Genomic DNA, 18,270 nt, shown 5'->3' with positions numbered 1-18,270 from the left:
GATTTTTAAAATATTTTCATCTGAATTACATCTTTGAGCTGCAGCTGAAGCCGAGCTTCATCATAAATAAACCATGCAAGTGACTTCAAAGACCTTCTCCTCTCATCTCTTATTTAGAGCTGTAGTTGTACAATGCAGTAAAAGATCATTCAGACCATTATGCCTTTGGTGAAGCAATCTAATCAGTCTGCTCCACCATTTGAAGAAGCTACAACCACTCAAAATCACAGCAATTCCCTACCATAGAGAAAAAATTTGATTCTTTTTCTCAGTTACTTTGTAAACTTCCAAACCACAACTCTTCTCACTTCCCTCATTTGTCTTGGTGATTAAACGCATGAGAAATGGGAGTACACAAACATGCTGGAGAAACTCAGCAGTTTATGCAGAAAATAAAAATCAGCTTTCTAATTTGTCCAGACAACAAAAGGATATTGTTACACAATACTGTGTTCGATTTTGGTAGGACATTTGCTCACACGGACACTTTCGCCTGCTGTAAAACCTTCCCAAATTATGCTGGCAGCAGCGCCACATCAAAGATTCATGACCGGTATGACATTCGACTTCATTGATTTGATAAACATCAGCTCTTATTCCCAGAATGACTAAGCTTTAGTAAGTAAAATCAAAAATTGTACTTGCTGGAAATCAGAAGTAAAAATCTCTAATGGCGGAAACACTTGTGGAAGGGCAGCATTCGTGGAAGGTGAAAAAGTTAGTGTTTCAGGCTGAAGACCCTTCTTCAGTCATGAAAGGAGGAGGGAACAGACACTAGAATAGATTTATCACAACATATCTGCTACACTGAGAAGATGTAGCTGCCAAATTTGAAGATGAAGCCATTGGTTAACTGGTGTGTCGGTGAGTGCAGGGTGACTTGATACAAGTGAAAACAATGCTGGAGAAATTCATCTGGTCAGACTTGATGCAAGTTTAGATGGTCAGATCTCGGTTGATCTGTTGCTTAGAGAGGGTAGATTGAGGGAGGCAAGAAGAAAATAAGTGGATTAGGGCATTGGGCATTTTGAATGCTGCTGCCTGACTGAAATTCTCCTGCCTGGGAATGCGTTACAGCATAGTTGCAGAAAAATATATTAAGAATTGTTAAGATAAAACTATCTATTTATACTTGATGTGTATGGACACATTCATCGGATGTCAGTGTCTTTCAACCATTGGCTTTCCTGCATTTTCTCAGTTGCCTGCTTGAGTGGATGGTTTAACAGGGATAGGTTATCACATACTGCCATCTGGCAGCAAGAAAAGGGAAGAAAATGAGCAACCAACCACTTCAGTGCCTGCAAAGCCCAGAGCTAATCATTCAGTTTATGTAGTTTGGAATGAGTGATCATTGAGGCAAATGATTTGCCCAGGGAGCAGTGCAAAACATGCCAGGCAATTGCCCAGGGAAATCAGGAAACCGCACATCTAACAGTTCACTTGCACAATGTGAACTGCACTGCAGGTGAGAGGAACGGGCCAGGGAGACAGTACAGTTTCACTAGCCAAATGCAATCTGCTGGAGTAACTCAGCGGCATCAATTGGAGAAAAGGATGGTCGGTACTTCGAGCTGAAATTTGTCTTCAGTTTCAATGGCCAGTTTGAACTTGAGATTTGAACTTGGGGACATGTAACAATGCTTTTTTCAGAGACAGTTTCTTTCTTGATCTTCCTAATGTTCATCTGCTCTGGAAGTCCTCTCTATGTGCTGGTTATCTTAATCCAATGCATTCCTGACAGACCTACAGGTTGTCCAGATCTCTACTGTCTTAACTTGCACCAAGTCCTGTTTACATTATTCCACTGTTGTTGAAACACATTGGTTCCTAGTTAAACAATGGATCAATCTTAATTTTGCAGCCATATATTTGTTGGATTCCCTCTTCCCCATGACTTTATCTGACTTTTTAACCTTCTGTATTGTAATCTCTCACAGCCCCACTTGTATTTTCAACTGCTAAGGTCTGAAGCTCTAGAATTTTCTTGCTCAATTGTTTATTTTTCCTTTAAGATGTTCTTAAAATTTTCTGGCAGGGTAAACTTCTGCATGTTGTCCCTATAACTATATCTGCCTTGTGGTCGATGAATTGCTGTATAACCTTCCTGTGAAGTAGCATGCTGAACATCTGAACTGTTCTCATGGAACAACCCAGAAACTAAGTGAGGGTCACTCACACCTCCTCAAATGTGTACCAACAATACAAAGAAGTTGACAAACGGCTCGTAGAAAATAAATAGCAAACAATATGGACAAGGATTAAATAAGAGCAGAACCAACAGCAGGAAGGAAGTCAACAGGAAACTCATTTACGTGGTTTTATTTATTTAATGGGGTATTGAGTTCAAAGGTTGGGACTCCCATGAGGCAGTTGGTCAAGGAGTTGGTGAGACTATGCTTAGTCCTGTGTGCAATTCAAGTCACTCAGCTGTAGGAAGGATATCAATAAGTTGGAAAGACTATATAGGAGATTCTCGAGGATTCTGCTGGGACTGGAGAATTTGAGTTGTAGGGAGTGGATAGTTATGCTGGGACTTTATTTTGTAGACAACAAGAGGCTGAAGAGTGACCTTGTAGAGGTATACAAGAGATATGGATAAAGGAATTGCCAAACTACCAGGGTGAACGATTCTAGAACCAGATGGCACTGGTTTAAGTGAGATTTAAGAGGGCAATGCAATGGCATGCCGGAGAAACTCAGCAGGTCATAAAGCATTATGACATTTTGGGCATGGGAACTTTGATCAGGTGCTGTAGCTGACATACCTGCCAAAGGGTCCAGGCCTGAAATTTTGGATACCCTTTACTTCCTATGGATGCAGTGTGACCTGCTGAGTTTCACCAGCATGTTTGTGCATTGCACTCAACCCCAGTGTCTTCAGACTTGTATAATTTTGAAATTTAAGAGGGACCTTAGGGGAAACTTTTTTTTTGCTCAGACGGTGGTCTGCATCAGGGATGAACTGCAAGAGGAAGCTTTAAAAGTAGAAGCAATTACAACATTCAAAAGACATTTGGACAGATATATTGATAAGAAGGGTCTAAATGATGAGGATAAATGAAAGCATATTGGACAAGGTCAGAATGAAGAAGTGAGATGAAAGTGTCTGTTCAGTGTTGTATGAACCTTGACTCTATCTTAGTTGGGTTCCTGTTGGCCATATGGACAAAAAGATTCTCCAGAAAATGTGAGCAAAACTGTTGATATAGACAGTGAACAGCTAGGTCCAAGCATCCATCCCTGCAATACACAACTGGTAAAAGTCTGCAAAAAAATAAAATCAGGTTATTCCTCTGTGTAGCCTTTGTATTAAATTTCATAAAGACTTTTGAGGACATAAGTCATTGACACATCCGCATCTATTTCCTGAAGACTATTTCTGATCTGTCAGACATTTGTTTGGGGATTTTTCTTCATTATGTTGAGAATTCTCCTTGCCATCAGCAGTGGAGGTCTTCCTTGGAATGCCTGTCCCTTTTGTGATTACTGAACTCACCAGTCCACTCTTCTTAATGATGTTCCAGGCTGTTGGTTTTGGTAATCCTAAACTCTGGATGCCGTGAACGGGAAATCACTGTCTGTGTATTGTTCTGATGGCTGGCTCCACCCTCACCTACCCCAATATAAACCCTGCTTTTCCAGGCTCACCTCAGATTAATCTGAGGACTATTATGTCTACTGGCCATTGATAGTAGATATTAAAAGTGTGTTTGTACTCCTCACTTTTCTGAGTGCATTCAGTTGTGTTACAATTTTAATAGCTTTGAAATGAGATGGAAGCCCTTCTGAAGCCAGACATGCCTCTGAGGCTCTGGAGGAATTCATCTAGTGGCTGGAATGCTTCCAGTGCTATTTGATGGCCACACAAGATGTGTTCAACTTGGATAATCTCCAGAGATCAGCACTTCTCTCTCGAGTCGGCCCCAAAGGGTACGATATCATCAGAGACTGTGCTACAAATGAGTCGGCCATAGAAGGCTTGAAGGCCTGCTCCATGAGGCCCAAGAATGACGTGCCGATGAGGCAATGACTCTCTCAACATCAGCAATGTCTGGGTGAGTTGCTGGATGACTATGTTCTTGAACTGTGGGCCCTGACCAGAAAATGCCACTATGAGGTGGCTACAGCCTGTCTGAGAGAGGAGGAACAAAACTGGGACACGCTCTTGGCAAAAGTTAGGTTGAGATGCGTGAGACAGCAACTGCTGGAATTGGGAAAGAAAGACTTGGCCACCACCCTGGAGCTGGAAAAAGAGCTCAAGCAGGCCCAACTGGGAGCTGATGACCTCATGGGTGAAAGTGGCGCCTTTTCAGAGGACAAGGCCATTGGGGCACGTGTGAGCCCCCCACAGCCCCAGCACCGACCACTGTGGCCACTTGAGACTGGGGATGCTACTTTTGTTGATGGGCACAGAATCACCACACCTGATGCCCCACAAAGGGCAATGAGTGAAGGCTAAAGGGAACCCAAAGAGGGCAACTGCATGTGCAACCCCCAAATCATCGCTCAACCTGGTCCCGAGTCTCGAAGGACCAGCCTCCGGCTCTCCTTGCTGTTCACTGCCAATGTTTTGCTGCACCTCGTGATGGGACCCACAGGAAGTGAAGTGTTGCACAAAGCATTGGCGGCCATCTTGCCACTCCTTGATAGCTACAAAAGGGCAGGCAATACAGTGCGGGGGATCGGTAATTTATTAGAGCCGAGACACAATGGCTGCTCAAAGAAAACATCATTGAACCTAGCAATAGCCCATGGTGAGCTCAGGTGATAGTCGTGAAAGGGGAAGAAAAGTCCAGGCTAGTGATTAACTACAGTCAAACAATTAATCATTTCACACTCCTGGACACATGCCCCCTCCCTTGAATTTAAGACATGGTAAATGAAATTGCGCATTATCAGGTCTATTTGACGATTAACCTGAAAGCTGCATACCATCCATTCTGAGGACCGCCCCTACACAGCATTTGAGGCAGATGGATGGTTCTATCAGTTCTGGAGGGTCCCTTTTGGCATTACCAATGCGGTCTCCGTCTTCCAGAGACAGATGGACAAAATGGTCGATGAATACGGTTTGAAGGCCACCTTCCCTTAACTCCACTGCATTACCATTTGGACACTTTGGAAGACCATGACGCCAACCTCCAGAGGTTTCTTCAAGTGGCCAAGGCCCTGAACCTCCTGTACAACTCCAGTAAGTGCATGTTCCAGACAAAATGTCTGGAGATCTTGGGCTATGTGATGGAGAATGACTTCAATGGCCCTGAACCCGATAAATGCGCCCACTTAGACCTCCTGATCTCTAGGACTATGAAAGCCTTAAGGAGGTGCCTGGGCAGCTTCTCCTACTATGCTCAGTAGGTCCCTCATCTTAAAGTCCACCTCTTTCCAACTGTCGGTGAAAACCCAGGCAGCTTTTGACTATGTTTGAAGCTGCATTGCAAAGATAACCATGCATGCGGTGGATGAGAATGCACCTTTCCAGGTTGAAAGTAATGCCTCTGACGTCGCTCTGGCCACTACCCTTAACCAGGTGGGTAGGCTGGTTGCCTTTTTCTCCTGCACTCTTAAGGCCACAAGGTTTGGAACCCATCTGTGAAGAAGGAGGCTCAAGCCATTGTAGATGCCATCAGCACTGAAGGCACATTATCTGGCTGGCAGAAAATTTACACTGTTCACTGACCAGGGATTGGTGGCATTTATGTTTAATAATGCAAAGAGGGGTAAAATAAAGAATAAGATCACCAGGTGGAGGATTTAACTCTCCACCTATATTTACGATCTAGCATTAAGGCCAGGTACTCTCAATGAATCTCCAGATGCTCTATCCCAGTTGGAGTCACTACACGATGAACTTTGCCACCCAGGCATCACCTGCATGGCTCATTTCGTCAAGGCATGTAACCTGCCCTACTCCATTGAGGCCATCAGGGAAATAACCCAGTCCTGCCAGGTTTGTGCAGAGTACAAGCCGCACTTCTATCACCCTGACAAAGTGCACCTGATAAAGACATCCCACCCCTTCAAATGACTCAGGGTCGATTTCAAGGGTCCCCTCCCTTCTACCAATGGAAATGTGTACTTTCTCAAAATTATCGAGTATTCATGTTTTCTGTTTGCCATCCCCTGCCCAGACATGACCACCACCATCATGGTCATCACCCTGTTCCAGGTGTCCCAGCTATAACCATAGCATCCAGGGTTCTTTATTTATGAGCGAAGAGCTACACCAGTACCTACTCATAAGGGACATCACCTCAAGCAGGATGACTAGCTACAATCCCCAGGAGAATGGACAAGTTGAAAAAGAACATAACTGTATGGAAGGCTGTGAAATTGGCTCTCCAGTCCAAAGGCCTTCCAGATTTCCATGGTGCTCTACTCCATAAGGTGCTCCTCTGTATGGTGACCAACGCAACTCCTCATGAGCTTGTTTACGTTCCAGAGGAAATCCACATCTGAGTCTACTCTCCTGGCTTGGTGATGTCACCAGGGCCAATCGTGCTGAAAGAGCGTGCGAAGAGGAGCAAGATCGACCCCCTGATTGAGAGGGTGCACCTGCTGCATGCCAACCCAATGTATGCCAACATGGCATACCCTGGTGGAAAAGAGGACACCATCTTGATCAGACCTTTCACCCGCCGGAACTGAGGGTCTGATGCCTCAAGTGTGCCAGAAACTATCGAGTAACCCACTCAGGGTCCCGGAGGACACTGCTCAGGAAGTGAACCAATTCACCCCACGACCTGATCTCGAGACCCACTGACCCTGAACCACAGGGGAACCAAGAGGTTCAGGAAGCCCAAAGTTCTCCAGTAGTGCGGCATTTGACCATAATTACCAGACCTCCTGACAGATTTAACTTGTAAATATTGTTAAAGTATTAGTTTTTTTTTAAATGTATGGTCTCAAAATGCATTAGGTGATGTCCATAACTGTTTCATTCTTTTTTTTTTCTTCCTCGTAAAGGCTTCTTTGACTTTCATTGGCATAACCATGGTCCAAATGTTGAAAAGTGGCAACTACGGATTCCAAAGGTGATCAAAATCTTAGAAGCAAGCCTAGCTCTTTTATATGTGCACCAATGAAGCTATTAACCATACCTGAGTAATCACAAATACTTGTGAAGACAAATATCCCAAACATATGGTGCCCTGAAATTTCTACATGGTCAAACCAGAATATATTCAAATAATCTTGAATAAAACCTAGAATGTGCACTTTAATTACATGTGAATTGTTTGATTACAAATTTAAAACTGGAGCACAGGAGCAAGTCAATGAAAAAAGTGTCTTTGTCCCAAACTGCATTAGATGCAAGCAGATGAGGGGCTATTCCTGTGCTGTATTGTTCTTTATAAAGAAAAATACAAATATATCTGAGTGGAAATAATCTGACCACTATAGGGATTGGTACTTAGATCCCATGTATTCACCATGCAACAATGATGTGGTTGAGGGAACCAGATATTACATTTCCAAGTTACTAATGACACATGGGTGGCACGGTTTGTGTAGCAGTTAAAGCACAATGCTATTACAACGCCAGGGTTTGAATCCGGAACTGCCTGTAAGGAGTTTGTTCTCCCCTGTTCTAGTTAACTCCCACCCTCCAAAACTTATATGGGGTTGTAGGTTATTTGGGTGGGACAGTCTTTAAAAGCCCAAACTGGCTTCTACTGGATGGTAGATAAAATTTAAAAAAATTGAAAACAAGGTTGGATTGTGAGTAGGGAGGAGGACATAATGAGGCTTCAAGAGATTATAGTCAAGCTTGCCGAGTTGCTCTGAACCTGAGAAAAATGCAAGGTCAATCTTGATATGCAAAACACAGAAACGGGTGTTGAGAAACACTCGTAAAACAGATAGTCTGCAGACACCATGACTGAAGTAAAAAACACAATGCTGGAGAAACTCAGCAGGTCAAACTGAGTACTTTACAGAGCAAAGATAAAACTACATAAGCAACATTTTGCTCATACTTTGATGAAGGGCTCATGCCTGAAACATTGGTTCTGCATCATTATCTTTGCTCCATAATGTACACTGTTTGACCCGCTGAGTTTCTCCAGCATCGTGCTTTTTACTTTATTAAAACTTTTAATCAGTGATATTTTGAAAAAGGTAGATGGTGAAAGGGACCTAATAATCCTTGTTCACAAGTCACTGAAATCTAACTCTCATGTGCAGTAAATAATTGGGAAGAGGAATGGTATTTTTATGACCGGTTTGCATAGAGGAACACTATGATATTAGGGTAATCTAAAGGGCCATGAGTGAGTACATCTGGAGTACTCTCCTCAACAAAATAAAAGTCCAGTGAAGATTCATCAGACGTATTCCTAGAATGACACAGCTGCTATACATGGAAACACTGAACAGTTGAAACTTAGAAGAATGAGAGTTAATTTTATTGAAACTTAAGATACTGTTATGGGGAGGATAACTCTTCTGGTTGAAGAGCAAAGAAGCAGGGATCATAGTCTCAGAATATGGGGTTGGCAATAAGTGAGAGTGAAGAGAAATGCCTTGATTCAGAGGGTAATCATCTCTGGAATTCTCTGCTCTGGGAGGCAGAGGAGGCTCAGTCACTGAATTTATTTAAAACAGTGATAGATAGATGTGTCAATTTAAGGGAATCAAAGGTTATGGAGATGGTGAAGGGAAACATAACTGGGGTAGAGGATTAACCTTGATACTGATAAATAGGAACTCGGGTTTGAAGGGGCATATGGGCTGCTTCTATTTCATGTATTTATCTCTCAGTTTTGATGGAACCCTTTCTTTTAATAATCTTCTTTCCTGGGAACTCAGTATTCCCCGACTGCCACTATACCCATTATTGGGTCATAACTCTTAAGACAGTGTCTTAGGCTCCAGGATGATTAAATGTGCCTCAGAGTCATCAAAGCTGCCAGGAACATCCCAATGGTTTTGACCTGAAGAATGGCACACGTGAGCTTCGGTGATGGGGAGTAGGAGTGGGCAGGCATTCTAATCAAGGTTTCAAATAAGTCTCTGGATGACAATATGAATATTCACGTAGATCCTTAAAACATTGTCTCAACATAATTGTAGCTCAGAATATAGTACCTGTTTTGGGGAAAATTTTGATAAGTACTTGGATGGGAGGGGCATGGAAGGATGTGGTCCAGGTTCAGGTCAGTTGGACAATGAAGAATTATAGTTTGGTGGAGACTAGAAGGACTGAAGGGCCTACTTCTATACTCCAGTGCTTTCTGGTTCTGATCAGGAACAGGGCATGAGAACAACATGACCTAGGCAATGTAGCCTTGAGTCCAACTGGGACCTCAATACTAAGGACATTGGTCTGGGTGCTTTATCGTCTTATGAATTTGGGAAACTTTGTGTTCAGCTTTGCTGACATCTCTCCAGTGCCTTTGTGTGCCTACTGTGGGATTTCATGACTTAGAGGGCATGTAGCAGGGCCAGGCTGTGGATGGTCGATGGAAGTGCAGTTAAAAAAAAATTGTATGAACAAATCAAGGCATCATGGAACAGGTTTATTTCTCCAGCACCAAGAAGGTCAGTGGTTAAGCCAATTGGGAGCTTAATATTACAATAGACTTTGAAAGTGTCAATATCGATTTGAAATTGTTAGTGAGGCCAGAACCAAGGTCAGAAGCAGAAGATTGTCTTTGAAATATTCTGGAATTCCTTAATTTATAATTTATTTCCAAACTTTCACTGTTATTCTATTAACTCTTTGCTGTACATGGTCTTGACTTTGTCTTTATCGTTGTATCATTTAGGCCCTTCTCTGCCCTGGGAATACACTGATCTGAAATACAATTTATGCATTTCATGCAGTCATTTTGAATTTACATATTCCTTAACCTTTGTCTGGACTGGCTAAAGGGGTACCAGTTCTTGGAACCAAGGTATGAGAGGCTGAAGGGTTCCTAATCGTGTCAGAGGTTCGGATCTAGAGCTTGGGATGCTGATGGGTTGGACTGGACTCTTGCATGGCTGCGGGGTCTGTGACAGTGCTGGAGGCAAATCTATGGACACTGGGTGACTGAGGTGACTCTCTGCTTTTCTTTCTCTGACTGTAAGAGGCACTTCAGGCAATTTCTGCTGATGGTGAATCAGTCTGCCTTACTGCAGACTAAAGCCAATGCCGTGTAATATGACACTTTTTATTACATGACAATAAATTGAATCTTGAATCCATCTCTTGTGAGTTAAGGCATTGAGTGTGTATCTGCACTATCTGTACCAACGTACTTTGTTACATTAAGTTAAATGCTGTTTACCTTCAATGAAGGAAGTTCTGTTGTTACTTGCCTGATGTATTGCAATGTAGGATCTAAGCCAGCAGAGTAGTGAGCATCTGGAATTCGCTACAGATAGATTAGAAGAGGTAAACAGCTGAGAGATGAGAGGATTTGGATAAACAATAAGACAGAATGAAATCTCGATAAAGAGTCCCAACCCAAAAGGTTGAACTGATCACTTCTCTCCATGGATGCTGACTGACCTGTGGAGTTGCACCAGATTCTTTGTTTGCACAGAGAAAGGGATGATTCATTGAGGAGGGGTGGACCAAATGACCTGTCGGGGGAGATAGAAGGAAGGCAAATACCTGCCAGTGGATGCACAGTAGTAACTGTCCTGGAACCAGTTGATCCCGAAATGCCGCACCTTGACTTGGACAAACGTCCTTTGACTTCAATAGGTGCTGAGCTGGGAAGGCGCAGGGCTGCCTTCAGTGGAGCGATCCCGTTAAACTGCACAGTAGAAAGACAGCCAATGAATCCCCACATGTTGGCCTTCCGCAACACTTTGTCCAGTCCGCCATTGCCTGCAGTTTAAAAACAGCACCACAAGAATTAGTTTCAGACCAGCTGACGGGGTGAAAAATGTTAACCATTCACAAGTGTTGGTACTTACAAAATGATCACAGAAAAAAAAAAGTATTTTCTTCGAAGTTGAATCACATTGTGAGTGGAAATCAAGGTTTTGTTGAGTTGCAGATAGATTTTTTTTTCCTGTTAATTTATTTATTATGTTTAATCTTCCAAGGTAACAGTGAAGAAGCAGAATGGCAATGGTAATGAGTTTACTGTGTAACAATATTAATATTTTGGGAGAATTTATAAGATTTAGAGTAGGTCACATACATACATACACACATTTTAAAACAGATCTTATTTGAAAGACTGACGAATTCACATGGCAAGATTTCTGGAGAATGTAAGCACCTTCACAAGTAGGTGTTAATTTAACTGATGGCATTCTCTTACCGGAGTCATGCTGTCTATCAGTACCCTTTCTGCAATGTGCTCACAGAAAGGCCAATTCTGGGTTGTTCACCTAAGATAACAACTTGAGAAGAAAGAACTCCTGTTGTTTGCTGGAGAAGGTGGGGATTTTGCAAGACAAGAGTCGCATGCTCTTTTTTTTGGAGTCTCAGTTGGAAAAGAGAGCTCAGTCAGTCAGTGTGTGGGACACTAACAAATAACTGAAAAGTACAATCTGGGGAAAACTGTTTGAAACTGATGAAATCAAGTTCCAGAGCAGTAGATGGCTAGAAGTGCTTTCTGATGTTTCTCTTGAAATAAAGGAAGGAATGGAACTCTGTGGTAGCTTGAAGAAAGGGGTTACCATCTACAAGACTCTGATGGGGGAAGTTTAATCAGCGAGACTCTGTTGTGGAAATCCTGGAGCAACAACTATCTTTTTCTGCAAACCCTAGAAGAACCTTCCTGAGTGGTAAACATTTACCTTTCAAGCACCAAGCATGGTGAACTTTATAGATGGTAAATTCCGTACACAGTATGGTGATTGCCTGCAACCAGAGAACTTGGAAGAAGGAGAAGTGAGATTGAACTGTGAACCAAAGAACTTGAATTTACACACACATTACATACTCGTGCGCTTAGAATTAGAAGGGGGTAATTTGGGTTAGTATAGAGTATACCTCAACAATGAAGACGCTGTTTACATCTGGTACCGCACGGATGGCAGTCTCTTCAATCTGAAGCACCTGCAAGCTCACACCATGACACAAGAGCAACTTGTCTGTGAACTACTCTTTGCAGATGATGCCACTTTAGTTGCCCATTCAGAGCCAGCTCTCCAGTGCATGACGTCCGGTTTTACGGAAACTGCCATAATGTTTGGCCTGGAAGTCAGCCTGAAGAAAACTGATGTCCTCCATCAGCCAGCTCCCCACCATGACTACCAGCCCTCCCACATCTCCATCGGGCACACAGAACTCAAAATGGTTAATCAGTTTACCTACCTCGGCTGCACCATTTCATCTGATGCAAGGATCGACAAAGAGATAGACAACAGACTCGCCAAGGCAAATAGCGCCTTTGGAAGACTACACAAAAGAGTCTGGAAAAAACAACCACCTGAAGAAACACACAAAGATCAGCGTGTACAGAGCCGTTGTCATACCCACGTTCCTGTTCGGCTCCGAATCATGGGTCCTCTACCGGCATCACCTACGGTTCCTAGAACACTTCCATCAGTGCTGTCTCCGCTCCATCCTCAACATTAATTGGAATGACTTCATCACCAACATCGAAGTACTCAAGCTGGCAGAGTCCACAAGCATCAAATCCATGCTGCTGAAGACCCAACTGCGCTGGGTGGGTCATGTCTCCAGAATGGAGGACCATCGCCTTCCCATTGTGTTATATGGTGAGCTCTCTACTTGCCACCGAGACAGAGGTGCACTAAAGAAGAGGTACAAGGACTGCTTAAAGAAATCTCTTGGTGCCTGCCATATTGACCACTGCCAGTGGGCTGATATCGCCTCCAACCGTGCATCTTGGCGCCTTACAGTTCGGCGGGCAGCAACCTCCTTTGAAGAAGACTGCAGAGCCCACCTCACTGACAAAAGACAAAGGAGGAAAAACCCAACACCCAACCCCAACCAACCAATTTTCCCTTGCAACCGTGCCTGCCTGTCCCGCATCAGACTTGTCAATCACCAATGAGCCTGCAGCAGACGTGGACATACCCCTCCATAAATCTTCATCCGCGAAGCCAAGCCAAAGAAGAAAGAAAGAGTATAGTGTAAGAATAGATTGATTAAAGTTTAAAGTTTAAAGAATTAAAGTTTGACTATATTTTCATGTTTGAAGTTGATTAAAAATTATTTTTGTTTTGAAAGCCACTTGTCTTGGTGAATTGCTGCTGGGTTTTGGGGTCCTTTGGGCTTGAAACAACTAATATACACATTGTACAATGTACACACATACTTAAATTTTGACTTGCTGCAGCCATGCAGGTACTTCATTAAACAAATAATAGTATACATTAAATTAAATAAAAAATGGATAATAAATACAAAAGTTAATTTTAAACATTCACCATTAGTGCAATAAAAACAAGTCCTTTTTGTGGTGTTTGCAATTTTACAATTTGCGTTCAAGATCCAGATAGCTGTTGGAAAGAAACTATTCTTGAACCTAGAGGTGCTGGTCATCTGCCTGAAGATGAGAGTGTGGAGGTTGTGAACAGGGGGTATTTTATAATGTTGGCTGCCTTCTTGAGGCAATGCCTCACATAATGTCTTTAATGGATGGAAAAATCCTTCAGACAGGATTCTCTGACTAAAGGCTGCAGAGGTAAGGAAAGATCAAAGTGTGTGTCCCCACAGCTCGGGTAGATGACTGAGAACAGAACTGTGTTAATAGCAACACCAAAGGCGGGCTAAGGAGAATGAATTGTTTAAAAAAAATGTGGGCTGTGGTATCCGAGAGTGATTTCCTATCAAAGAAACTAAATAGGTTGGCTCTATAGAAGCTTAGATGAGGAATAATCTTATTGAAACGTATGATCCTGGGGGACATTCGATAGATGTTGAGAGTGGATAGTCACACTTTGTCCCCAGAGTGGCAATGTCCAATACAAGATAATATGTATTCAATGTAAGTGGAGAAATGTTTAAAGGAATTTCAATTATCATTCTTGTATGCAGAGTGGTGTGTGCCCAGAATGGACTGATGGGAGATGAGAGGCTGGTACAATAGGAGATATTTAAAAGATCCTTAGATAGGCCTATGGATATAAGGAAAATAGAGTGCAATGGGCTGTGAGATAGGAAAGGGTAAATTGATCATGGAGTAGGTTTGTTAAAGTTGGCACATCATGAGCCAAAGGGACTCAGACTATGCCGTAGTGTTCTATATTTTCATGAGTAGGAGAGTTTTTTTAAAATGTAAACATGCAGCACATTTTGGCCGACAAGCCTGTTCTGCCCATTTATACTCCCAGTACATTTTGAATGTTGGAAGGAAACCAGAGCATCCTGAGGAAACCCTCACAGACATGGGAAGAATGTGCAAACTCCTTATAGACAGCACCGGATTCAAATCCTGGTCGCTGGCACTGTAATAATATTGCGATAATCGCTATGCTAACCATGTATCACAGAAGAGGACAAGATAAGGGGCGATCATTTTTTTAAAAAGTGCACAGAAACACATTTTTGCAAAGTGTGGTAAATCTCTGGAATTTTCCACCCTGGAGGGTTTTGGCAACTTTGGAGGTATTTAAGGTGAAGGTAGATTTTTAAAAGATCTGGGAATTGATGGGTTCGGGGAACTGGCGCAGAAGAGATGAGACCATGAACGGGTTGATCAGCTCATGATCCTAGTTCCTTGTGCTGAAGCTAATGCTGAAGTACCAGATCTCAAGTTTAACCTCAAGTTCAAATTCAAGTTTATTATCATCTGATTGTACATATACAACTCTAAGAAACAGTACCTCTCGAGACCATGGTGCATGCACAGCACCTAACAATCACATAAATAATCAAAATACACTTTTATAATGTTGTTGAATCTTCAGGAGTTGAGTTACAGGGAAAGATTAAACCAGTTTGGATTTTATTCCTTGGAGCGTAGAGGAATGAGGGGAGATTTGATAGAGATATTGTTGGGAGTGTGGAACAAGCTGTCATCTGACATGGTAAATGCAGGCTCTCTTAAGAGTAAATTGGATAGATACATGGATGGGGGAGGTCTGGAGGGTTAGGGAATCGGTGCATGTCAGTGGGATGAGCAGAATGAGGTTTTGGAACAGACCAGAAGTCTGAATGGCCTGTTTTCTATGTTCTATGGTTCTAGAAATATTTGGGATAATGTTTACGGTTACAGAATATTGTTCATCAGTCTCGGAGCCTGTGGGAAAATGCTACACCCCAGCATGATTTTCATGTAGTGATGGAAGTGGGTTGAAAACACTGCACTAAATGGAAAGGTCTTCTATAATTCCTTGATTCCTATTTAGACAACACTCACAGTAAATGTTGTCTCGAGAGGAAAAAGATAGCCCAGAAATGAAAGAGATTTATGGGGCCATTTGTGAAGCCCAAACAACACACCAGGATAGTTGTAAGATTGTCGCTGGTGACCTCAACCATAATAACCTGAAAACAGTCCTGCCAAAGTTCCAACAGGTTTTTGACCTTCCAACCAGAGGAGAGAACATCTTAGGGCGTGAACAAACATCCTTGGTGCATACAAAGCTGTCCTTGGCTCCCACCCCAGAAACCCAGATCACATTTCCATTCTGCTAACCCCTGCTTACAGCCCACTGGTGAGATAAGTCAAATCAGTTTGTTGGAAGATCAGAACTTGGCCAGAGGAAACCACTGCAAAGCTGCAAGTCTGCTTTGGAACCACGGTTTGGAGGAGATTCAGAAAGGCGGTGACCTACAATGACCACATCAACATCAAGCACAGTGACCAGCTCTGTAGGCAAGAGTATAGAGGATGTGATGGTAATCAAACACTATATAGCCAAGGTGAATCAGAAACCATGGCTAGATGCAGAGATCATCTTTCAGGTCAGGTGATAAGATGCCACTAAGCAAAGCATACTTCAAATTCTCACAAGGAGCATGTGGCAAGGCATTACAACCATAATATAGGAGCAAGAGCATCAGCAATATACTGGACTTTCAAGGGTCTCAGAAAAGAGAGGTGAGTGCAGTCACCATAACCAGAGAGAAGGTGCTTGGAAAGGTGAAATGTCTAAGGGAAGGTTACTCTCCTGCACCCGATGAACTGTACCATTGTGTTCTGAAAGAAGTAGCTTTAGAGAGAGGTTTACATCTTCCTCACTTTAAGAATTATTATAAGGCAGCTCAGTTGAAATTTATTAATGTTATTTGGTGTAAATAAAATTCCTGCATGGGTTAGCACTGAACTTGGTAAAATAGGAGAAATGAATATACAGAATCTTATTTGCAAGTGGAACTCAAAATTGTTGTTGGGAAGTAGACACATACATGTTTTAAAACACTTGATTGAATCATGGAATGAAATAGATTATGAAAAAAATGTGAAAGTTTTAATTTCACAAAAAATGCCTTTACTCAAAATGGACATTCCATTTTTTTAAGGGTAATCAATGTCTGAGGACTTGGATGAGGATGTATTGAGAGATTAGAGGATTGTTTTGAAGCTGGAAGATTTAAGAAATTTATTCTTCATTTGTTCAAAAGTAATCTGCCAAATCATACTTTTTTCTGTTATTATTAAGGCCTTTTTGACTGATAAAATAGGTCCAAGTTTGACGTTACCTAGTCAGAGTGAATTGGAATGACTGATTCATTATAGTATTATCTCTGTCATGTGTAATTTACTTCAAAAGAAAACCCCTAAAGTATGGGGTGCATAAGTGGAGATTAAGATGGGAAGCAGATTTAAATAGACAATTAGATGAGAAAGATTAGATGCAATTATGTAGGGATAATATGATGAAAATTATTAATGTTAGATATAGGTTGGTTCAATACAATTTTTTATATTTAACTTCTCAAAAATTTTTTAAAAAATGAACTCTATATTATCAGATTTAAGTTTTGGATGTGGTGAAGATGTTGAATCATTTCTGCATTCTACTTGGAAGTGTCCTAAAGTTAAACATTTTTGGTTGGAAGTTGGACATTTTTTTTGGAACAAATAACAGGGGTTAAGTTCCCACAGGATCCAATGTTATTTTTGTTGGGTAATATAAGGACTAAAAGACCTAAAGTGAAATTAACTATATATTAAATTGAATTTATACAAATTCCTTTAGTAGATTATTGGAAGTGTATAGCTAATATTTGGAAATCAGATACAGATTTAGGGATGGAAAGATGGCAGCCAAACTTCATAGCTGTATTCCACTTGAGAAGATTAATTATTATTTATGAAATAAATATCAAATATTTTGGAAAAATATAGTGCCCATATTTGCAAAAATATGGGTATGAATGTTTAACACTCTGATGACCCCACCTCTTGGTAACCTCAAGCATCATTACATTATTAAAAACTTTATATAATTTATCCTCTTGACATTCTCCAGTTTTTCTCTCTTTTGCCTTTTTCCTTTTTTGGAGGTTTAGGGAGGGATGGGTTGCAGGGATTTTATATACAATGTATAATTTTTGAAAGTTATTTATTGAAAGAAATGTATTTACTGCTGTGATTTAAAAATTGCTAAATAAAATATTCAAATAAAGGTAGCTATAGAGATTGAGGAGGCACTACTAATGATCTTCCAAGAATCCATAGATTCTACCATGGAGCAGAGCAAAGGTCACTGCGCTATTTAAAAAAAGGAGGGAGACAGCAGAAAGGATATTATAGACCTACAGCATTAGCCTATCATTGATGGTTGGGAAGTTGTTAGAGTTGACTGTCAAGGATGAGGTTATGGTGTACCTGGAGATGCATGACAAGATAGACCAAAGTCAGCATGGCTTCCACAAGGGAAAATCTTGGCTGGCAAGCCACCTGCAATTTTTTTGGGAAACCACAGGAGGACTGGACAAATGGCATACAGTGAATGTTGCACATTTGAAGTTTCAAAAGGGCTTTGACAAAGGGCCACACTTTGACAAAGGGCTTCATAAAATGAAAGCCCATGGAGTTACAAGAAAGATTCTTGGATGGGTAGAGGATTGGCTGATTGGCAGGAAACAGAGGGTGGGAATAAAGGTATTAGATTCTGGTTGGCTACCAGTTATCAGTGATGTAGTGAAGGAGTCAGTGTTGGAGCAACTTCTTTTTATGGTCTATATTAATGATTTGGATTGCTGATTAAATGGCTTTGTGGTTAGGTTTGCAGATGATACAAATATAGGGGGAGGGGCAGCTAATGATGTGGAAATGGAAGGCTGCAGAGAAACTTTGATAGATTAGGAGAACGGGCAAAGAAGTGACAAATCAAATCCAATGTTGGAAAGTGTACGGTCATGCACTTTGGTGGAAGGAATAAAAGGGCAGACTA

General features: G+C 41.7%; 1 protein-coding gene across 9 annotated transcripts in view; it reads right to left on the bottom strand.

The window, feature by feature from the left end:
- LOC138761898 (contactin-associated protein-like 5) overlaps window positions 1-18,270 on the bottom strand; it is a 1,131,905-nt gene that overhangs the window by 27,168 nt on the left and 1,086,467 nt on the right. For all 9 annotated transcript variants that reach the window (XM_069934824.1, XM_069934828.1, XM_069934827.1 and 6 more), the window contains one exon: window positions 10,607-10,825. In XM_069934824.1, the coding sequence (XP_069790925.1) occupies window positions 10,607-10,825 (219 nt within the window). The remainder of the gene's footprint in view (window positions 1-10,606; window positions 10,826-18,270) is intronic.

The sequence above is a fragment of the Narcine bancroftii genome, chromosome 4 (assembly GCF_036971445.1).
Source record: "Narcine bancroftii isolate sNarBan1 chromosome 4, sNarBan1.hap1, whole genome shotgun sequence".
Classification (NCBI taxonomy): Eukaryota; Metazoa; Chordata; class Chondrichthyes; order Torpediniformes; family Narcinidae; genus Narcine; species Narcine bancroftii.
Note: the sequence above shows the minus strand (reverse complement) of the source record. Positions and strands in the feature narration are given on the sequence as shown.